The sequence below is a fragment of the Schistocerca serialis genome, chromosome 4, assembly GCF_023864345.2.
Source record: "Schistocerca serialis cubense isolate TAMUIC-IGC-003099 chromosome 4, iqSchSeri2.2, whole genome shotgun sequence".
Taxonomy (NCBI): domain Eukaryota; kingdom Metazoa; phylum Arthropoda; class Insecta; order Orthoptera; family Acrididae; genus Schistocerca; species Schistocerca serialis.
Window position 1 is genome coordinate 111,365,430 of NC_064641.1, and position 23,133 is coordinate 111,388,562.

The following is a 23,133-nucleotide window of genomic DNA, read 5'->3' on the forward strand; positions in this document are numbered from 1 at the left end:
CAGCAGACACATGTTCTGAAATTCTGTACGTTATGAGATGCATAAAATATATTTCACATACACAAAGATTACTGTTGTATTAGCGTCAGTTTGTATCTTTGAACTCAGTGTAGCCAACATGTAACACAGTCTGTCAAAATATTTTGACAGTGATAGGGAGCCGTGTTGTGCTTATCATTATAAAAATGAGGGTAGATTGAGATAAAGCGAATTATATGCGTTCGTTGACAGAAACGTAATGAATTTCGTTGCAGGCAACCATGAAGATCTCAGAACAATTCCGTGTGAATTGTAGATATCTCATTTCTAACAAACAAATTCAACCTAGGTAGTTCCTATTGCTTAATGCGTTTCCAACACCGAGTTTCATTTAGCAGTTTAGAGGAACCAAACAAACATAAAAATTTGGCATAGTCTGTATTGGTGTAACATGAGCAGGAAACGCATCTATGATAATGTGTATGTTATAGGCTATAATTAATTCTGATTGTTGAAGAAGCAAATGAGGACGAAGACTTTCGTGTTATTCCTGAGCTGTATTGTGATCACAAGTGTTTTTTTGATAGCATTCGGAAGCCAAAGACCTTCTATTCAAACAATAGTGAGTGAAACGCACAAACAATTGAATAACTTGAAGAATTTTAAGGTAGGGATACAATTCCATTATGACAGTTTCTATCAGTAACATCATTGTCAGATGGGAACGGCGTTCTAATGAAAATTTGTCTACCGTTTTATCGCTCATTACTTCCTTTGATCTAATTGAAAAAAAACCTGAACAGTGGTTATTCCTTCCATACCTTATCACAATTAACACTGAAAAGAGAAGTATAAACCCCTCGTAATGAATGTCCTTAAATACAGTTATAATATAATACTTTATTCTCATAAACAACTGATTCCTAAATGAGCATCTCGACTCGTAGAACAAGTATTACTTTCTGCAAGAGCTACAGTGGTTATTCTCTCATTAGATTGAGTTAAAATTAGGTAGTCAGCCCTCTAGAACAGTGCAAAAAGTTGTGGCCTGTGGCAAATGAAGATAGAGATCAAGAGGAGTTGACCACGAATTGCAATTTAGTGTGTGTGTGTGTGTGTGTGTGTGTGTGTGTGTGTGTGTGTGTGTGTGTGTGTGTGTGTGTGAGGGGGGGGGCGGAGGTGTAAATTATACTCTGTAAAGATTAACATATTTGTGTATGACATTCTGTGTGTTTGATTTTTGCCTCAGTTAAAGTATTAAGGTAACTCAAGATAGTGGTTGACAGTTAGTTATATATAGTTAGCTATAAGACAGATGAACTGTGGCACAAATAAATTTTACATAAATTCAGTTGGGCATTTATGATTTTAAATATATCACTGTAAACTGCACTTGAATGTCATTCATTATTATTTCTTAAAAGGTTTGTCAGTCTGGAAGGTATCAGAAGCAAATATCTTTAGCTAGAGATTGAAAGGTAATGTGTGCCCGTCATATTTTTGTTTCACTGACAGGTCTGGTGAGAATTTAATTTGCCTTGGTAGTGTTGTGGTCATGTATATCTTGCTGAAGGAATCTAGATTGTCCTTAATGTGAAGGAGTCACAAAAATACATAATGGCTTTAAACATTCTTCCCAATTTTGTAAATAACAGCCTGCAGTGCTCCTGTCTCCCATACATCATTCTTACTGCCTTCTTTTGCAGTAGTAGCACATCCTTGCAGCCTGATGGCTGTTGAAGAATGGACAATATACAGTTAGCAGATATTAGTCTTTAATTACACTTATAAATCTCCTGAGGAGTCAAACTGCATATGACTGTTAGTTGCATACATTCTCATAATTTCCATAGTTATTGGGGTCTTGAAAAATAACATATAGAGTGAGAATTTTTTAAAAAAAGTACATGTTCACATACAGTTATTAATTTCGTATAGTAGTGCATTGTTTAGGCAGTCAGATTTGCTGCTCCTCTTTCAGAGAATTCATTCAAAATTTTTGTCATAGATTTGTGTCATATTTCCTTGAAATTCCACCTCTTCCATGCACTGCATTTCATCAGTATTTTTATAACTGAACATTTTAATAGCCACTGCTGAAAATCTGTGTCTTGTGTGATGGAGAGTTGACTACTTGTTGTGTCTACATTTTCCTGGGTCAACTGAAGAATAGGATACAACTCATCGGCTTTGAGCAATAATGTCTTATTTTGGTCACTAATATGAATGTGTTATTAAGATACAAATATAGTGTATGCTTTTTGTCGCTTTTGCAAATATTGTCATTTGTGTATATGATTTGAATTATACTTTTTTCTGATAGTGAGTCATTCCAACTGCTGTTCCTCTGCAATTTATTTTCATATCTTGTACTGGATAGGTCAATACAGGATACAGATTTCACGTTTGTTGTTCTTTTTGCCTTCTCTAGTGCTAGTATCATATTCTTCAGCTGATACTAGTACTAGTGAAGGCGAAAAACCAACGTAGCCTACATAAAACTGCACATTTGTCAACTGAGGTACTCGATACCAGTGTTAAGTATGTCACCATTTTGCTTTCGGTAGTGTTAGTATCCTATCCTACGTTTGACCTATGAAGATCAACTGAAGACTGGATATTGGCCTTTTCTAGTGTGAAAAAGTGATATATCTAACATTACATTTGAAATGTGGTTATACATGATAATGTTCAAAGTCTCTGTACTACAGTAGTTTGTTTCTGAACATTCGTCTGTGCTTTTAAATTCTTGAAGTTCATTATCCATGGTAACTTGTGACATCAGTGGTCAAAGCTGATGGGTTGTATCCCATCCTTCAGTTTTCCCATTTTCCTTATTGGAAGTGTTGTAATTGTGGATATCACTCCGGTTGCTAAAAGTTTCGTGATTCTTGACATAGTGACCGAGAATTGTCGTTGCTTCTAGATTTGTTAAGATGGGTGTGCAGTGATCTAGTTTTCTGCATGTTTTTGTCCACTTGCTTAATGTTTTGGTCCATAACACTGATTTTTCTGGTGCCATATACAGATACATCAATAAAGGAAGCAAGTATTCAATACAATTGTAGTACTCAGATTCTTGTGCTGATAACCTGAATGACATCAACATTAAGCCAGGAATTTTGCTGGTAGGAGTAAGATTACGTATACATTCTTAGTTGAATTTTCTGTATGTGTTGTAACTAAGTTATGGTCGATGCTGAGATGACTCCTTGACAAAATATGCCCAATTCCTTCCCCATCAGAGATAATGTGGTGTTAAATTATAACAGAAAAGGACAGCAACAGTAATAACAATGAACAGTTTTCATTTTAAAGCAACTGACCCAATGTTGCACTTGGTCTACATATGTTTTAAGTGATGTTTCTTTTCGGTGTGTTGTGGGAGTTAAGTGGAAGATTTCTATTAACTGAAAGGATTTTTAGTTGTGTTGTTCACAGGCAAAATAAAATATCCAAGACACTTATCCAACAAACTCTTCATTCCGTGGAAGTGGTAATGCCTTGGTAGGTCGCTGGAGGGAGTTGGCACCAAATGTGCACATACAAGTCATCTAATTCCCATAACACTTGGGGAGGAGGACAATGAGTTCTGATTCCGCATTCAATCTCATCCCAGATGTGTTTGATCGGGTTCAGATCTGGCGAGTTCGGGCCAGCACATCAATTGGAACTCACCACTGTGCTCCTTGGACCACTCCATCACACTCCTGGCCGTGTGACATTCTGTATTATTGGGTCGACAGAAGCGTCCGATCCCACGCGTCGGCTTTGACCCGTGACGTGAGGATGTTGTTGCATGTGGTGTCATGACGGCGCGGAGTTTGGTTTGTGAATGTGGCGTGTTTGTAGATGTCGTCGTGTTGTGGTTTGTTGTGCTCTCTGGTGGTATGTTGAGGGTTTTCGTTTGTGTGGTGTAATGGGTTCAGTTTACTTTTGCTCATTATCCAGAATTGTTTGAGTGTCGGCTGTGTTTGTAGTGGAATTCGTTTCAGTGAGTTAACCATTTTGTATGACGGTTAATTTAGTGTTGTTCGCTGTACATCGTGTGGTAATTTGAGTAACATTAATCGGTTGTTGTTTTTGTTCAGGAATGGATATGACGGATAAAATTAACAGTGCGCAGGTCAAGTGAAGTGTTCGATCCCAATGTGTGGCTGTGTATGTTGATATTGGTATCGGGAGATGTTTCTGAGCTATATAGGCCAAGGGGAGTGTTTGATCCTAATTTATGGGATCGGGAGCTGCTGTTGAGCTATATAGGTCAAGGGAAGTGTCCGATTCCAGATGATTGTGTTTAGTGGTATTTGGGGAGTTTTGTGATGTCGGCTTTTTTCGTCATTTTGTGTGGTTTTCTATGGGGGTGGGTGTCTAAATTTGTTTATATTTAGTTTGCCCCACCCAAAAACACCCCATTTCCCGCACTTGTCCCGTTAGTGTCATTAGGCTTTTTGTGGAAAGTGTGTGTGTGTTTGTTTTTCGATGTCTTTTCGTCCACTTAATGTGTATGTACCGACTTTATATGCGCCATATTGGAATCGTGGTTTATGGTCGTTTCCGCCATATTTGTGACATCATCGGTCAAAGCAGACGGGCCGGATCGGACGCTTCTGTATTTCCGTATTATCTTGTTGAAAAATGCCACTGTCATCAGGATACTTGATTGTCATGAACAGATGTATGTGTACGACACCCCTTGGCTGTTACAGTGCATTGCACAAGCTCCACTGGACCCATGGATACCCACACGAATGTTCCCCAGAGCTTAATGGCATCCCTGCTAACTCGTCTCTGTCCTACAGTATAGAGGTCGAGGAGCTGTTTCCCTAGAAGACAATAGATTTGTGCCCCCGTATTGGTATGATGAAGAAGGTATCAGGATTTATCAGACCATGCAGTGTTCTGCCACTGCACCAACACCCAGTGCAGAGAGTCACGTTCATTTCAGACGTAGTTGCTGATGTGCTGTTAACATAGGAAAAATGCATGCATGGGTCATTGGCTGTGGAGGCCTGTTGTTGGGAGTGTTTGGTGCATAGTGTGCTCACACGCACTTGTACTTTGCTCAGCATTAAATTCTGATGTTAATTCCACCACAGTTCACCATCTGTCCTGTTCTACTAGTCTGTCCAGCCTACAGTGCCCGAGATCTGTAATGAGGGTTGGCTGTCCAATCCCACGACGTCTGGATGTGGTTTCACCACATGGTGAAGACACTCAGCATAGCACTCCTCGAATACCTGAAAAGTCATGCAGTTTCCGAAATGCTCATGCCGAGCCTCCGGCACATCAAAATTTGCACTCACTCAAACTCAGATTGTGCGTCTTCTCCATTCTACATAGGGACAACACACTCACTGATACTGCATCTACCATGCGTGTATCGTGGCTAGCAATCATTCCTCACCAGGTGATGCTGCTGTCCCCTGGATGGGTTTACTGTGATAGTCGGTTGGTGTTCATAATGTTCTGGCAGATCGGTATATATGTGTACGCTTGAAAGTAATTTCTATCCATACATATTTAAAATTGCAAATAACAGACTTCATGCATTTAAATATTCTGTTGTGAAGTATAAGCAGTGGTACTGTAAAGGTGACCTGAAAGATTATCTAAAAGTTTTGGTCACAGTATTTGCATTTACGTTTCCAGGAAGTTTGTTATAAAATTTAACTCTTATGTGAAAAAGTACTGTTTTGACTCAGGGATGTTTTGATTTGGATCGTGTGTAAGTTTTTGTTTTATCTTATAATGTGGTCATGAATATCACTTTCTTTTTGCAATCTGCTGTCATTGCCTATTGGTTTCCTTAGATGTTCAAGGGGGAATACCAGAGATCTTGACAGAATTACGCTTGATCCTCTATGTTTATATCTAAGCATGATTCTGGTGGCCTTATTTGCAGTTGCTTTAGAGTTTCTCTAAAATGTCACCCCATATTTAAGATGAGACTGAAACTAGGCATGATATGTACTCTCTACTGTTTTCTCATTACAGCTGGATTTTAGTGAGCAAAGGAGGTGGCAGGTATTGCTAAATTTTGTGCTAAGATGTACACCATGCTTATTCCATTTTATATCACATTACAGCCGTGATATGAAGAATTTGGTTTCTTTACTGTTACCAAATAGTTCATCATTAATATAAATAGGATGTATATACCCTTGATCAGAGAATTGTGAAATTTTAGTGCAATAGTTTATTATTATTTATTAAAAGTTGACTGTTCTGTGCCTATTTGCTAAGTTGTTTTATGATGGTTAACTTATATAGCTCAACCCTAGACCAAGATATCAATAACCCCCCACCATCCCTCCCATAACTACAAAAGCTTGTATTCCAGTCTCTAATTAAACCATACAGCTTAACCTCAGACAAGGATACCAACAACATAAGCCACTAGGGTATGGCACCTCTTCATTCAGTGTGCCCTCTACAGCAACATTTCACTTCCACTCCAAAACACACATCATGGCTTGATGATGTCACACAATGCATCACAAGTACGTCACAGGTCAAAGGGAACGGGTGGTATCCTACAACCAAGTATATCCGCAACATGTCATCCCACATTGTGACATGCAGGTACTTAGTCGTGAACTTTGTTGTCATATCATAGCTAAAAAGTACAAAATACAGCGGTCGTGTGTTTGTTTTTATTTATTTATATATATTTTTAGCTATTTATTTATTTTTTATGTTGTTTTGTGCTTTTACTTATGAAAAAGTCTACTCCCCAGACAAGCACCTCCGGAACACAGTTTACATTTGATACCGACACCCGGACGTGCATGCTCGCCACTCTCTGGTGGGTTCGTGCGTGACTACCATGGAGCGCCAGCCTTTGCAGCGTCTTTTCCCTTCCGTGCTACGTGTCTGTCCTGTTGCCATTTTTTTTTCTCCTCCATTGGGGAACATGTCTGGGATGTTTTTGGAAATGCTTTCTACATATTCAGAAGCTGATATCAGAAAAGTCTCTCCACTGTTTTTCATTCCTTTTTTTTTTTTTTTCTTTCTTTGTTCCCCGTTCCTATCCTTCCTCTGTTTTGGTGTTTGAGGTTCCTCTTTTTCTTCTTCCTCCCAGTGCACTCCTGAAGGCCAGTTCTTGCGCCTGACGTGTAACAGGTGCCTGGGAAACATGTAATTCCCAGCCCTGGGTAGGGTTTGCATGTACGGACCAGGCCCAGGGAGGGGTGATTGCCTGAGCTGCTACCTTTCCAAATTGCCACTTGGTCCTTCTGTCAGGTGTTCGGGAGATGGGACCTGAGGCGTGAACAATTACCTAAGATGAGTGTGCCCGCTTCAGAGGGGGGTCTCCAGTTGGAAGGATCACGCCATTGGAGACACGCAATCATGGGGATTTTCTTGCAATGAGCCAATCATCTTCTTCACAATCAATGTCTAGCAGATGTAAGTGGAATGAGGCTAATAATTCAAAGACCCTCCCAGTTACACCACAGTACTACAGTTCCTCGTGGTTTCATGTGCTGAAGATGGTCAGTCCTTTGCTACAGTAAATCCATTTCTTATTCAGAAAGGTGTTGATGCAATTGCTGGCCCTGTGAAATCCAGCTGTTGTTTACAAACTGGCACTTTGCGTTTGGAGACTATTTCCAATTCTCAATCACAACAACTACTTTCAGCTTCGCTCCTCCATGGGTATCCTGTTCGTGTTGAGGCCCATCGCTCACCGAATTCTTCCTGTGGTGTTATTTACACTAGGCTGCTTGATGGTCTGACCAAGGCAGAAATCTGAACATAACCTCTCTGCTCAGGGTATCATTGCTGTCCATCAGAAAGATAAAGGCATCCTTAGTGCCTACATGCACACTTTTTCTCACCTTTGATAGAGTGGTGCTTCCATCAAAGATCAAAGCATAGTATGAAATTATCACAGTCCGACCGTACATTCCAAGCCCAATACGCTGCTACCAGTGTCATCATAGAACTGCACTCGAATGTTCTGTCAACACCCGGCCAAATGTGTAACCTGTGCTAGGGATGCTCACAGGGACAATTGTTTACCTCCTTCTCCCTGTTGCATCAACTGCAATGGCGTTCATGCCGCCTCCTCCCAAGATTGTCCCATGTATCTTGATGAGCAGGCTGCGCAGGAGATCCAGGTGAAGGAAAAACTGCCTTACCCGGTTGCTCACAAGTTGTTGGCAGTCAGAAACCATGCGTTCTACCATCTGGCACTTGCAGTACTGTTCTCGCTACATCTCGCTCTGTGAAGGACGTGGCCACACAGACTTGCAACCTCAAATTAAGCACTGCGGTTGTGAAATTACCCAGCGTCATGGTAGCATCCCCGTCTTCTCCTCCTGCTGTGCAACAAGCCACCAGACTTTTGCCTCACGGGTCAAAGTCACCTGCTACACAACTGGCAGGCCGGAAAGGACAGAAGAAATACTCCCGCGAACAACCATTTGTCTGCCATGCCATGCATGGCAACCCATCCTATGCCTCCTTCTTTGATGACTCCTTTGATCGCCAGTATGGGGCACGTCCCTCTTCTCTGTTACCTCCTGGACTTCTCTTTCGGCTCTTACTGTGGCTGCCTAACTTCATGTTACCTGCAACTTCCCTGGTGAGTGTAAACCCTTCACTACCTCACCATCTTGGCCTTATTCGCTTTCTAAGGACTCTCCAGCCTCACTCTGGCACCTTCAGTTTCACGACCTTCGCATAGAACTTCATGTAATCTGCTCAGACTCTCTCAACACCTTCCAAAGCCTCTGTGTGCTGTACATCGTCCATCCCTTAGTGTAACAGGTCTGCGAAAGCTGCCATTTGCTCACTCTTATGTAGCCACCATGATGTTTATGTGGGTTCCTGGTCAAGTTGGTCTAACAGGAAGTGAGGCCACGTATGCTGCTGTACCTCAGCTTGCTAGTTCTTGTATGCCCTCTGGTGATCTCTGTGTTGCCGTCTGTCATCAGGTTCTGTTGATTGGGATTGACATGTAGTTTTTTTGTGCCAAAAACAAAAAAAAAAGTTTTTCTGCCCAGGACTGTGCAGAGCAACAGAGGGAGAATGCCAGTGCCTCTGTATATCTTATGGAGCAGGATCCTCCAGGCTCTGCATCCTGTAGCAGTAAGTTTTGAAGGCTGGCACTTGGCAGCTGCCAAAGTTTCACCTCCTCATATTTCCATCCTCTGCTTTCCTCATTATGAGTCTCCACCAGTGGAATATTCGCGACCTTCAATCCAACAATCTCCCCGCCCGAGGACGACGTTCCATCTAATGGGGGAGTCATGCTGCTCATCTGGGATGACATGCGTAGTAAACCTATCTCCCTGACTACCCAGCTTCAAGCTGTTGCAGTCTGCGTTTTCCTTACTCGCTTGACCTTGTCCTTTGTACCATTTATGTCCCTCTGTCATTTGGTGTCACCAGGGCAGACTTCCTCCAGTTTATTAGCAACTTCTCCCTCTGCTTCTCAGTGACTCTAATGTGCACGATCCACTTACGGGCTTGCCCAGAACCTGTCAGAGAGATGCCCTCTTGGCTGACCTTCTCAGTCACCTTAACCTCATCTGCCTTAACACAGGAGCACCCACGTTACTTTCAGACTCTACTTAGACATATTCCCATTTGGACCTCTCCTTCTGGTCTGCCTGGCTTGCCTATCATCTCGAGTGGTCCATCCTGTTTGACATATACTCGAGCGACCATTTTGTGTGTGCTACCTGATTGCTGACTCCTACCCCAAGTACATGCCACCCAAATGGCAGCTTTCTAAAGCCAACTGGAGGCTTTACTCCTCCCTAGCGACCGTTGACAAATGTTTCCCCAGTTGCAATGACCAGGTAATATATTACAAACATTATCCTTACCACCGCAAAGCGTTCCATTCCTCACATGTCTTTGCCATGCCGTGTCCTGGTCTTTTAGTGGCCTGAGGCATGCTGCAACGTAATTTGCGCGCTGAGATGTGCTGTCCGCATTTCTAACCGTCATTCTACAATGGCCAACTGCATTCTTTATAAGCAGTTGCATGCGCAGTGTCATCATGTTCTTCAGGATAGCAAGAAAGCTACCTGGATTTCCTTTACTAGTTCTTTTAACAGTTCCACTTCGTCTTCTGTCATGTGAGCCAACCTCTGACGGCTGTCTTGGACCAAGGCCAGCTCCCAGTTTCCAGCCTGACAGTAGCAGATGATGTCATAGTGGACCCTACTGCTATCTCCAACACCTTGGGCCACTATTTTGTGCAGATCTTGAGCTCCACCCACTATCACTCTGCCTTCCTCCATTGGAAACAAATGGAGGACACTCAGGCGGTACCCTTTTCTTCTCAGAATCACTTGGGAGCTAGGTCATGCTCTTACTTCAGCCCAATCCTCCGCCCCAGTCTTGCAGGCAAACACTTTTTCCTTCATACGTACGAGGGCTATCCACAAAGTACATTACGTTTTGGAATTAAAAATAAATAAAGTATTGGAAATTTTTTAAATTATATACAGATGAAAGCCACACTTAAATACTACTTTTCTACATAGTTGTCATTTAAATTAAGGCACTTATCGTAGCGATGGACGAGCTTGGAAATTCCTTCGTCGTAAAATTCGGCTGCCTGCGCCTTCAACCACGTGGTTACCTCTTTTGGGACAGAAAAGGTGTGATTTTTGTGGATTTCCTGGAAAGAGGCACTACAATAAACTCTCAAAGGTATTGCCAAACTCTGCACAACCTCAGAAGAGCAATACAAAACAAGCGCAGGGGAAAGTTGGGTTCAAATATCTTGCTGATTCACGACAACACCTGGGCCCACATGGCAAATGCCACTCGTGAAGTTCTCGAATCTTTTAAGTCGGAATTGTTTCCTCATCCGCCGTACAGTCCCGACCTGGCACCGAGCGACTTCCACTTATTCCCAGCAATGAAGAAGTGGTTGGCTATGCAGCGTTTTGATGACGACCCACAGCTTCAAGAGGAAGTAACCACATGGTTGAAGGCGCAGTCGGCCGAATTTTACGACGAAGGAATTTCCAAGCTCGTCCATAGCTACGATAAGTGCCTTAATTTAAATGGCAACTATGTAGAAAAGTAGTATTTAAGTGTGGCTTTCATCTGTATATAATAAAAAAAAATTCCGATACTTTATTTATTTTTAATTCCAAAACGTAATGTACTTTGTGGATAGCCCTCGTACAATCGCTGTGGGCAGAGGGTACATTTCCCAGACACTGGTGTGAAGCTGCTGTCATACCCATACCTAAGCCCAGCAAGGACAAGCTCCTTCCTTCTAGTTATCACCCCATTTCTCTCACCAGATGTGTTTGCAAGGTGAGGGAACATGATTCATGCCCAGCTGGTATGGTGGCTTGAGTTTTGCAAATTACTAACAGTTGCACAGTGTGGATTTCAAGTGCGCTGTTCTGTGGTGCTTTGTCAATCCATGTCATGAATGGTTTTCTGTGGAAATCCCAGACAGTGGCTGTGTTTTTCGATTTGGAGAAAGCCTGCAACACCTGCTGGAGGACTGGTATCCTCTGTACTCATTACACATGAGGCTTCTGTGGCTGCATGCCCTGTTTTCTTCAGCAACTCTTAAAAGACCAAGTTTTCAAGATATGTATGGGTTCTGCCTTGTCGGACACCTTTATCCAGGAAAATGGTGTGTGTCTCCGTTCCGTCCTGTGCTTTGTTCTCTTTGCTGTCACCATTAGCCCTGTTATGGCCTGTCTCCCGCTGGACATCTGTGGCTCCCTTTTCGTTGATGAGTTTGCCATCTATTGCAGGTCTCTATGGACTTGTCTCCTTTGAGCAGCATTTTTAGCGATGTCTCAATCATCTTTGCTCATCCACTGACAAAACCATTCGTATGACTTTCTGGCAGCGCAATTAGTTTCTCCCACCGTCTTTACATCTTGGGCCTATTACTCTTCCAATAATTGAAACTACAAAATTCCTGGAGCTCATGCTCAATAGGAAATAGGTCTTGGCCCTCATATGTGTCTTACCCGGCCTAATTGTCCATCCTGTAGTGCAATGGGTACAGGAAAGCTGTCACTTGGTCACTCTTGATGGAGCCACTATGATGATTATGTAGATTCCTGGTCAGTCGGTCTGACAGAGAGCGAGGCCGCTAATGCTGCTTGTACCTCAGCTAGCTAGTTCTTACATTCCCTCTGATGACCTCTGTGTTGCCGTCTGTCAGCATGTGGTGTCAGTTTGACATCACCATTGGTCCTCCCTTCATGGGAACAAGCTCCAGGGAATTAAGCCTGCCCCATCAGCTTGGATGACCTCCTCTCATCACGAGGAGATCATTTTAGCTAGGTTGCATATTGGGCACTGTCTTTTTAGCCGTCGCCATTTGTTAAGTGATACTCCTCCACCGCTGTGTTCGCTCTGCCCTCAACCTCTTAACGGTTCACCATTTCCTGATGCAATGCCCTTTTTTTAACCACTTACATTCTCGTTTGAGTTATCAGCCATTTTAGCGAATGACGTGCGGGCTGTCGACTCGTATTACTTTTTATCCTTCATAGCAATATGGCGAAGGACATTTAATCTTTAGTTTCATCTGTCTGTCATATTGTATGGACCTTTCTCCAAGTCCCTGTTTTTATCTGTCATTTCCTTCTTTATTGAGGTTAATGTGTAGTTGTTTTTTACTCCTTTTTTTTTTCTCTTAGTGTTAAACGGTTCTGTCATGGGTGTGTATGACCCTTGTTGCTTTTGCACCCTAAAACAAAAACTCACTTGCCCCAGACAAGCACCTACAGAAGAGACTTTCTGACACTACACTTTATATTTGATACTGACATGTTTCTCTTTCTTAGAAACATTTTTTGCTGTTGCCAGTTTGGATTTTATGTGCTCTATAATTTCTCCACCATCAATTACATATTTTTGTTTGACCCTTGATAGAGCTGATGGGGATACTGATCAAATTGAAATGCAAACCATCTCATGAAAGCTTATTTCGTAAGTTTAAGAATCAGCTTTACATGATGAATTAACAAATATTCTACAATCCCCTGTATCTCTTTTCTGTAGGGATTGCAATGATGATTAGTGTTTTAGGGCGCACAGGGATTGCAAAGACAAGATTAGACTGATTACAGTGCACACAGAGGCACTTAAACAGTCATTCCTCCCACACATTGTATATGAATGGAACGTAAAAATGGAAAAAAGCTGTACTTACTGGTACAATGGAAATGCTTGTCCATTTTGCACTTTGTGTCAGTTGCAATTTTAGGCCTCTGTATTACCATATGCCTGCTAGATTTGTTGCACTTGGTGATTCCTTCCTTGGTCCATAAAATTCCATATCTCCTGTGTTGCTCAAGGATTTGTTACCAGTAAGTTCAATCAAATGCTTCGTGAACACAAATGGGAATCCCCCTCGGGAAGATGACATTCTTTTCGCAACACACTGTTGAGGAAATTTAGAGAACTGTCATTTACAATTGACTGCAGAACAATTCTGCTGCCGTCAATGTACATTTCCCGTAAGGATCATGAAGAGAAGATAGAGAAATTAAGGCTTGTATGGACACATATAGATAGCCATTTTTCTCTTGTTCCATTTACAAGTGGAACAGTAAAGGAGATGATTACTAGCGGTATGAGGTCCCCTCTGCCATGGCTTTTGGAATATGTACATAAATGTAGATTTCTGCTGGACTTTTAACTTCTTGCCTATTTGATCCTCTGATGCCTTCACTGTCTCATTTCTGAAAGCACTCAGTTTGTCTTCTATTTTATTCCTTTCACATGTTCCTGTCAGTGGTTGCCTGATGCTCTCATCGAAACTCTCAGCAACCTTTGGTTCTTTCGGTTTATCCTTAATTTAATACCTTTCTGCAGTTAAGCTTTACTTTGCCAGTCATAACCAATAAATTATGGTCGAAGTTCACATGTGTCAGTGGAAATGTTTCACAGTTTAAAATACAGTTTCAAAATCTCTCTCTCTCTTTAATATAATCTATTTGATACCTTCCAGAATCTCCAGATCTCTTCCATACATACATCCTTCATATAATTCTTAAACTAAGTGTTATGAATGATTACATTATGTTCTCTGCAAAATTCTGCCACATGTTTCCCCTTTCATTCCTCTTGTCCAGTCTGTTTTGTCCCTTCTCTTCCTTTTTTTACTATTGAATTCAAATCTCCCATCATAGTTAAAATTTCACCTCCTTAACTATCTGAGTAATTTCTATAGTTTAATTACACATTCTCTCAATGTCTCTCCCCAGCAAAGATAGTTGGCATATAAACTTGTACTGCTAACGTGATGGATGTTAGCTTTGTATTTCTCTTGGCAGTGACAATGCATTCCCTTGTTCATTGTAGCTTACCTGCATTCCTGTTTTTTAATTCACTGTTGAACCTATTCTTTCATTACAGTTACGGTATTTGATTTTTTGATGATAACCTGTTACTCACCTGACCAGAAGCCCTGTTCTCCTGCCACACACTAATTCCTGTTGTATCTAACTTCAATATGTCCATGTCCCTTCCTGTATTCTGTAGCCTACATACTAGATTATGGGATTGTAACATTCTGCATTATGACCGGTATAATGCCAATTTTGTTTTTCCTGATGACAACCTCCTCCTGAGTAATCCCTGCATGAAGGTGTGAATGGGAAACTTGCTTACCTTCAGAATATTTTACCCAATAGGATGCTATCATTATTAAGCCACACAGTTGAGGTTCATGTCCTTGGGAAGCTTAATGGCTGTAGCTTCCCCTTGCTTAGTTATTTGCAGTAACAAAAGAGTATGGCAATGGTTTCTGATGTCAGAAGGGCAGATCAGTCAATTATCCAGACTGTTGCCCTTGTAACTACCTTAAAGGCTTCTGACCCACCTCAGGAGCCAAATGGTTGTTTGACCTCTCTAAAGATACCCCTCAGACATTGTTGCACCTACTGAATGGCTATCTGTATTGTTGAGGCACGCAAGCCATCTCGCTGTGGCAGGGTCGGCGTTCTGGTAGATGAGGGAATGGAAGAAGGTTTATTGGATCAAACAGTAAAATGCTGAAACCCTAGCTAGAAGGTTCCACATCTGAGTACAAAACCACATATTTAACCTAAATATAATGCAACTGCATAAAAACTGCAGTTCTCTCTGTAAGCAACAGTCAAGTTATATTCTGTGTCGCTGTCAAAAGTTTGCAAGTGCTCCTGTTGTTTACGATACAAAAAACTCATCATTGCAAAATAATGTTTATTTTAAACAATTAAGTGTGAGGTTCTCCACATGAGTGCTAAAAAGAAACTGTTAAAATTTGGTTACATGATAAATCACACCCGTTGTTGTTGCAGCTGAATACTTTGTGATTACAATTATGAACAACTTAAATTGGAGCAATTGCATAGAAAATGTTTTCGAGAAAGTTAGACAAAATATGTGTTCTGTTGGCAGAACACTTAGAAGACGCAAAAAAATCTATTAAAGAAATTGCCTGCCCTACACTAATTGTCCATTCTCTTCTGGAGTATTGCTACACAGTGTGTGATCTTTACCAGATAGGACTGACAGAGGACATTGAAATGGATATGATACACAAGTCGGGGAAGTAATCATCAAAACAAAGGCACTTTTCATTGCGATGAGCTCTTTTAATGAAGTTTTGTTCACAAACTTTCTCCTACAAATGCGAAATTACTTCTACTTTTATCTTCATACAAAAAATGACCTTCATATTAAAATAAGAGAAATCAGAGCTTGCACTGTGTTGATTTTTGCCACATGCTATTCAAGAGTGGAACATAGAGAAATAGTCTGAAAGTGGTTCCTGACCCCTCTGCTGCCATGTACTTAAGTGTGATCTGCATAGTAGTCAGGTGGGTGTAGATTTATTCTGTCTCTAATGGTTTGGTAATGCTGCAGTTACAGTCCTCCTCCTACCTGTACTTTCACTTTGTGCTCTCTTTTCCTGCTTTCACACCAATTTCTGTATCCACTCCCAAAATGTCCATATGTTGATTTCCTATTCAGCCCACGTTAGAGTTCTACTTGTATACAATTGTTGTTAATTATTTTTCTCACTGAGTACATTAGCTGCCTTTTATTTGTGATCTTTCCAATAACTTGCTGTTTAAAATATATTTGCCTTCATTGCTTGAAATCTCTTATTTGCATGCATTGAGATTATTGGAACTATTTGCTGCCAGTAATTGAACTTGTATGCATCTTTTAAACTAGGTGACACTCTTAATACTTATTTCATACACTTTTCCACATTCTTTTGCATTACTCACTCCTACATGATTAAACAATACTATCTTTTATCTATCAGTTTCTGTGTGCCACTCTCACATTCTTCTTTGAGAAATTGCCCCCCCCCCCCCTCCCAAGACTTTAAGAAATAACCTTAGTAACCTTAGTTTTGCAATTTGTACACAACTCTGTGTGTGTGTGTGTGTGTGTGTGTGTGTGTGTGTGTGTGTGTGTGTGTGATTTATCTTGGCCACCCTAAATAACTGTTTGTCCAGATGCAAATTACAAAATGTTTCAAGCAAATGTTCTTCAGCCATCAGGGGGACATCAATCAGCATGATTGCCTTCGTTGTAGCTTTGTTTTTTACAAAGATATGAACAGTGGTATGACATTTTTAAATGGCACCCTGTCTTCCTCTCCTAAAGATCTACTCAAAAATGTATCACAGTGTACCATTCACTGAAACACAATGTTATTAATTACATAACACAACATTAACATTGACGCTCCCAGCACTTGATGCAGTGCAGGTACTCGGGGTAATGGAACACATCTACGTGCTGACACTGACAGAGGACAAATGTAAAAATAAGTAGAATGCACACCCGTCATTCCGTCAACCATCGTCAGTTGAAGAGTTGTGTGAGTAGAATGTACACCAACGTAGAGAAGGTAGAAATGCTACTTATCTATGGGGAATGTAAGTTAGCAGAACAGTAATTGCAATATTGTTTTCTTATGTACAGGTAAATTTAGTATAGTAGTTTAGTCCTTTTAAATACTGTTGTGTAGAGTAGGCATACTCTAAAGGCTGTCCTTTCTACAAACTGCATCAACATAACGTTTCTTTTATTATTATTGTTGTTGGAGGTAGGCGAAATGCTAATCAGGCAGCGGAACTGTACAGAGGGCAATATCCTGACAAGAACCCACCTTCCCGACGAATGTTTTCTCGTCCTGTTGCGATGCTTCAGGAAACGGGAAGTTCAACCCATGACAACGAAATCGTCGTAGCACTCGCACAGACGAAGCTGCCAAAGTTACGGTTCTTGCTTCCGTTGCTATGAATTGACATGTGAGCACACGCCAGCTTGAACACGAGATTGGCATTCCTAAAACCAGTGTACATCGTATTCTTACACTTCACCGATTCCATCTATACCGTGTACACCTACATCAAGAATTGCATGGGAATGATTTCTAGAATGGTGTACAGTTCTCCCAGTGGGCACAGCAGCAAATCCTCGCCAACCCGAACTTCTTCTCCAATGTTCTATTTACCAATGAATGTTCCTTCTCAAACAAAAGACAGATAAATACAAGGAACATGCATTATTGCTTCAGCGAAAACCGACGATGGCTTAGACAGGTGGAATATAAGCGTCAGTGGAGAATTAACGTCTGGTGTGGAATGCTTGGTACTAGAATTATTGGCCCTTAATTCATTAAAACGGCACTGTGTATGCCAACTTCCTTAGACAAATTCTCCCTCCTCTTCTGGATGAAGTGCCACTAAGAACCAGAATGCTTATGTGGTATCAACACGATGGATGTCCAGCACATAATGCCTTGTGTGCACGTCATGTTCTGAACTGAAAGTATCCTGCCAGATGGATTGGTCGAGGGGGAACAGTTACTTGGCCTGCTAGGTCTTCTGATTTAAATCCTCTGGATTTTTTCTTTGGGGGTGCATTAAAGACGTTGTCTATCGCAATACTCCAACAACTCCAGAGGACACGCAGGAACATATCGTGCTTGCTTGTAATTCTCTTCAGCAGGCAACACTGGAAGAACTAAATAATTATTTCATTCAATGAGTGCACCAGTGTATCAGTGTCCTGGGTCACCACTTGTGAGCACCTTTGACGTTTTACTCCTGGACAATGGTACAGGAGAGTCAAAGTCAATTTTGTGTTATGTTTTTACTCGGTTTTAATTTGTTTTCTGACAACTCCTGCAAGTGGACAGGCTCAAAGTCAGTGTTGTGTTATGTAATTAATAACATTGTGTTTCAATGAATGGTACACTGTGATACATTTTTGAATAGTCTTTAGGAGAGGAAATGAATTACCGAATAAAAAATAGAGGGTGTCATTTAAAAAAGTCATACCACTGTTCATATCTTTGTAAAAAACAAAGCTATAACGAAGGCAATCATGCTGATTGATGTCCTCCTGGCGGCTAAAGAACATTTGCTTGAAACATTTTGTAATTTGCATCTGGACAAACAGTTTTTTAGGGTGGTCAAGATAAATGGGACACATTGTATATCCCATCCACAGAAAAATCTTCCTTTTCTGCCTCAAAACTGTTTTTGTGTACTGTGTAGCTGTACATTTTAATCAATAATGCTCTTTTTCTTCAAGGAAAACCTTGAAAATGCAGAGTCTATGCGACTTGTTGCTGATGAAAAGTATTTGAATCTTTTGGGATTTACTGAAAGTCCACGTCTATACCCATCAGAAATATGGAAAAACACATCGTTACCAATTGTCGTAACATATGTAAGTTTGTCCAGAAATACTTTTTTTTACTTTGTGCTATTATCTGCGGAATGCTACCTTGCCGTATTAACATCTGGGTGCATTTATTAAATTTTGCCTTCCAGGTTTTAGGAGGACAGGAACAGCAAGGCATAGGTTTCATTCGTAATATAGCACACTTTTTGCCCAACCACACTATACTTGTGTACAATTTGGGTCTTGGATCTTATGGTTTGCAAACGGTAATGTAACAAATTGATTGTGTTTAAATTCTGGTGTCTATCACTGCTGCCACTACTGTACCTCAGTATTGTCAATATTTTGTTATTGTGCCAATTTTTATTTATTAACAGATCCAAGGACACTGCAATAGCAGCCGCTGTACAGTCATTACTTTTGACTACAGTGCATATCCATCTCATGTGGAAGAAGAAAGGCTTTGTGCATTCAGACCATTAATAATTCAGGTAAATTACTTCATTAATAGAATCTTAGTTGTAATGCAACTGTTTCTGATAAGAACAGTGTTTATGTACAGTATTTTATAAACTAAGCAATGAGGTGAATTCATTAAGTCGGATGATTTTGGTTTCCCTAACTTGTTCCCACGACTGCTAGGAGAGTTCTTTTTTAATGTTGTGTCTAATTTCCTGCCCCTTTTTCTGTACCTATCTGAGATTGTGTTCCCTCACTAATGACCACAACAACAATATGTTGTTGAATCTTAAACTTTCTTATTATTTTATAATCTGAATGGCCACATTGTAATTTAACTTTTATTTTTGGGAAATTACTAAGTTTAATATTATCACTACAGTGCACAGTTTTGTTATTGATAGTGGTGAGGTGGAAGGAGGAACAAGACTTTTGGTCAGGTGACTACAGGGTTATAAACACAAAATCAAATAGGGGTAATGCAGGAGTAGGTTTAATAACGAATAGGAAAATAGGAATGCGGGTAAGCTACTACAAACAGCATAGTGAACGCATTATTGTGGCCAAGATAGATATGAAGCCCATGCCTACTACAGTAGTACAAGTTTATATGCCAACTAGCTCTGCAGATGACGAAGAAATTGAAGAAATGTACGATGAAATAAAAGAAATCATTCAGATTGTGAAGGGAGACGAAAATTTAATAGTCATGGGTGACTGGAATTCGGCAGTAGGAAAAGGGAGAGAAGGAAACGTAGTAGGTGAATATGCATTGTGGGTAAGAAATGAAAGAGGAAGCCGCCTGGTAGAATTTTGCACAGAACACAACTTAATCATAGCTAACACTTGGTTCAAGAATCTTGAAAGAAGGTTGTGTAAATGGAAGAAGCCTGGAGATACTGACAGGTTTCAGATAGATTATATAATGGTAAGACAGAGATTTAAGAACCAGGTTTTAAATTGTAAGACATTTCCAGGGGCAGATGTGGATTCTGACCACAATCTATTGGTTATGACCTGTAGATTAAAACTGAAGAAACTTCAAAAAGGTGGGAATTTAAGGAGATGGGACCTGGATAAACTGAAAGAACCAGAGGTTGTACAGAGTTTCAGGGAGAGCATAAGGGAACAATTGACAGGAATGGGAGAAAGAAATACAGTAGAAGAAGAATGGGTAGCTTTGAGGGATGAAGTAGTGAAGGCAGCAGAGGATCAAGTAGGTAAAAAGACGAGGGCTAGTAGAAATCCTTGGGTGACAAGAGAAATACTGAATTTAATTGATGAAAGGAGAAAATATAAAAATGCAGTAAATGAAGCAGGCAAAAAGGAATACAAATGTCTCAAAAATGAGATCGACAGGAAGTGCAGAATGGCTAAGCAGGCATGGCTAGAGGACAAATGTAAGGATGTAGAGGCTTATCTCACTAAGAGTAAGATAGATACTGCCTACAGGAAAATTAAAGAGACCTTTGGAGAAGAGAGAGCCACTTGTATGAATATCAAAAGCTCAGATGGAATCCCAGTTCTAAGCAAAGAAGGGAAAGCAGAAAGGTGGAAGGAGTATATAGAGGGTCTATACAAGGGCGATGTACTTCAGGACAATATTATGGAAATGGAAGAGGATGTAGATGAAGATGAAGTTGGAGATATAATACTGCGTGAAGAGTTTGACAAAGCACTGAAAGACCTGAGTTGAAACAAGGCCCCAGGAGTAGACAACATTCCATTAGAACTATTGACAGCCTTGGGAGAGCCAGTCCTGACGAAACTCTACCATCTGGTGAGCAAGATGTATGAGACGGGCGAAATACCCTCAGACTTCAAGAAGAATATAATAATTCAATTCCCAAAGAAAGCAGGTGTTTACATATGTGGAAATTACCGAACTGTCAGTTTAATAAGTCCCGGCTGCAAACTACTAACGCGGATTCTTTACAGACGAATGGAAAAACTAGTAGAAGCCGACCTCAGGGAAGATCAGTTTGGATTCCGTAGAAATGTTGGAACACTTAAGGCAATACTGACCCTACGACTTGTCTTAGAAGCTAGATTAAGAAAAGGCAAACCTATGTTTCTAGCATTTGTAGACTTGGAGAAAGCTTTTGACAATGTTGACTGGAATACGCTCTTTCAAATTCTGAAGGTGGCAGGGGTAAAATACAGGGAGCGAAAGGCTATTTACAATTTGTACAGAAACCAGATGGCAATTATAAGAGTCGAGGGGCATGAAAGGGAAGCAGTGGTTGGGAAGGGAGTGAGACAGGGTTGTAGTCTCTACCCGATGTTATTCAATCTGTATATTGAGCAAGCAGTGAAGGAAACAAAAGAAAAATTTGGATTATGTATTAAAATCCATGGAGAAGAAATAAAAACTTTGAGGTTCGCCGATGACATTGTAATTCTGTCAGAGACAGCAAAGGACTTGGAAGAGCAGTTGAATGGAATGGATAGTGTCTTGAAAGGAGGGTATAAGATGAACATCAACAAAAGCAAAACGAGGATAATGGAATGTAGTCGAATTAAGTCGGGTGATGCTGAGGGAATTAGATTAGGAAGTGAGACACTTAAAGTAGTAAAGGAATTTTGCTAATTGGGGAGCAAAATAACTAATGATGGTCGAAGTAGAGAGGATATAAAATGTAGACTGGCAATGGCAAGGAAAGCGTTTCTGAAGAAGAGAAATTTGTTAACATTGAGTATAGATTTGTCAGGAAGTCGTATCTGAAAGTATTTGTATGGAGTGTAGCCATGTATGGAAGTGAAACATGGACGATAAATAGTTTGGACAAGAAGAGAATAGAAGCTTTTGAAATGTGGTGCTACAGAAGAATGCTGAAGATTAGATGGGTAGATCTCATAACTAATGAGGAAGTATTGAATAGGATTGGGGAGAAGAGGAGTTTGTGGCACAACTTGACTAGAAGAAGGGATTGGTTGGTAGGACATGTGTTGAGGCATCAAGTAATCACCAATTTAGTATTGGAGGTCAGTGTGGAGGGTAAAAATCGTAGAGAGATACCAAGAGATGAATACACTAAGCAAATCCAGAAGGATGTAGGTTGCAGTAGGTACTGGGAGATGAAGAAGCTTGCACAGGATAGAGTAGCATGGAGAGCTGCATCAAACCAGTCTCAGGACTGAAGACCACAACAACAACAGTGGTGAGGTACAATGAGTGTGTGTTAGGTAACAGTGCAAACTGGCCATCCTTTCCAAATTAAATACAAGCATCTCCATGTTGTGTGACCAGTTTTATCAGACAGGACTGCCCACATTGAGATGCCACTCCAAACCTCCCCCCAGGATGTTTGAAATAAGGCCCAGCAGCTGAGAAGATGATACAGAATTGTGTGGGTGACATCCTGGTGCAAGCCTTTCAATTTTGAGGCTTCGTCTGCTTGGTGGAATGTGCTGAGAAGTCAAGTGAGGTGTTCGTTACAGGGTTTTGTGATACAATGTATTTGAAAGTTGATGTATGAGATGAAGGCATTTTAAAGATGATGTTGGATTTTATTGGAGACCACAAGCTCGACAACTGCAGTATTAGTATTGTTAACAAGAAAATTGGCAGCATTGGTCATAATAAGTTTGAAATAATTTATTACAGCACATTGATTTCAGTCGCTGTGTGACAATCTTCAGTTCTAAAAATGTAAAGACATAAAATGAGACATGAAGACCATTTAATGAACATGGGCATAAGGTCACATTGAGCACAATATATTCTGATGTGGGGTTCATACCAAATATTAAGTCTTGTTAGATTAAACAAATAAAAGCACATATCACAATTTCACCAAGGCGTCAGTACAGAATAGCAGCTAATGAACAAATTTTGAACTGAGTTTGCAGCTTAAAATCATGTGCAGGAAAGCTTGGTACATGACACATGCACTACAAATCCTCTTTATTTAATTAACATATTACATATGATGTGATTTATTAAAGTCTCATATTGCTGTAAATTTTATATTATTTTTATTCTCATTTCTCGGGTTACAAAGTGCCTGTTTTAATTTTTAATTGGTTTTTACTGTTCTC

At 40.5% G+C, this 23,133-nt stretch overlaps 1 protein-coding gene across 2 annotated transcripts in view; it reads left to right on the forward strand.

Annotated features, from left to right (window-relative positions):
* Window positions 1–23,133, forward strand: part of LOC126474132 (uncharacterized) — a 65,889-nt gene continuing 42,756 nt past the window's right edge. Inside the window, exons 1-4 of one of the 2 annotated variants that reach the window (XM_050101568.1) lie at window positions 1–25; window positions 18,541–18,678; window positions 18,783–18,899; window positions 19,011–19,124. In XM_050101568.1, coding sequence (XP_049957525.1) covers window positions 18,565–18,678; window positions 18,783–18,899; window positions 19,011–19,124 — 345 coding nt within the window. In that variant the 5' untranslated portion in view covers window positions 1–25; window positions 18,541–18,564. Of the gene's footprint in view, window positions 26–104; window positions 647–18,540; window positions 18,679–18,782; window positions 18,900–19,010; window positions 19,125–23,133 lie in introns of those variants that run through there. The other variant, XM_050101567.1, reaches the window with a different exon arrangement.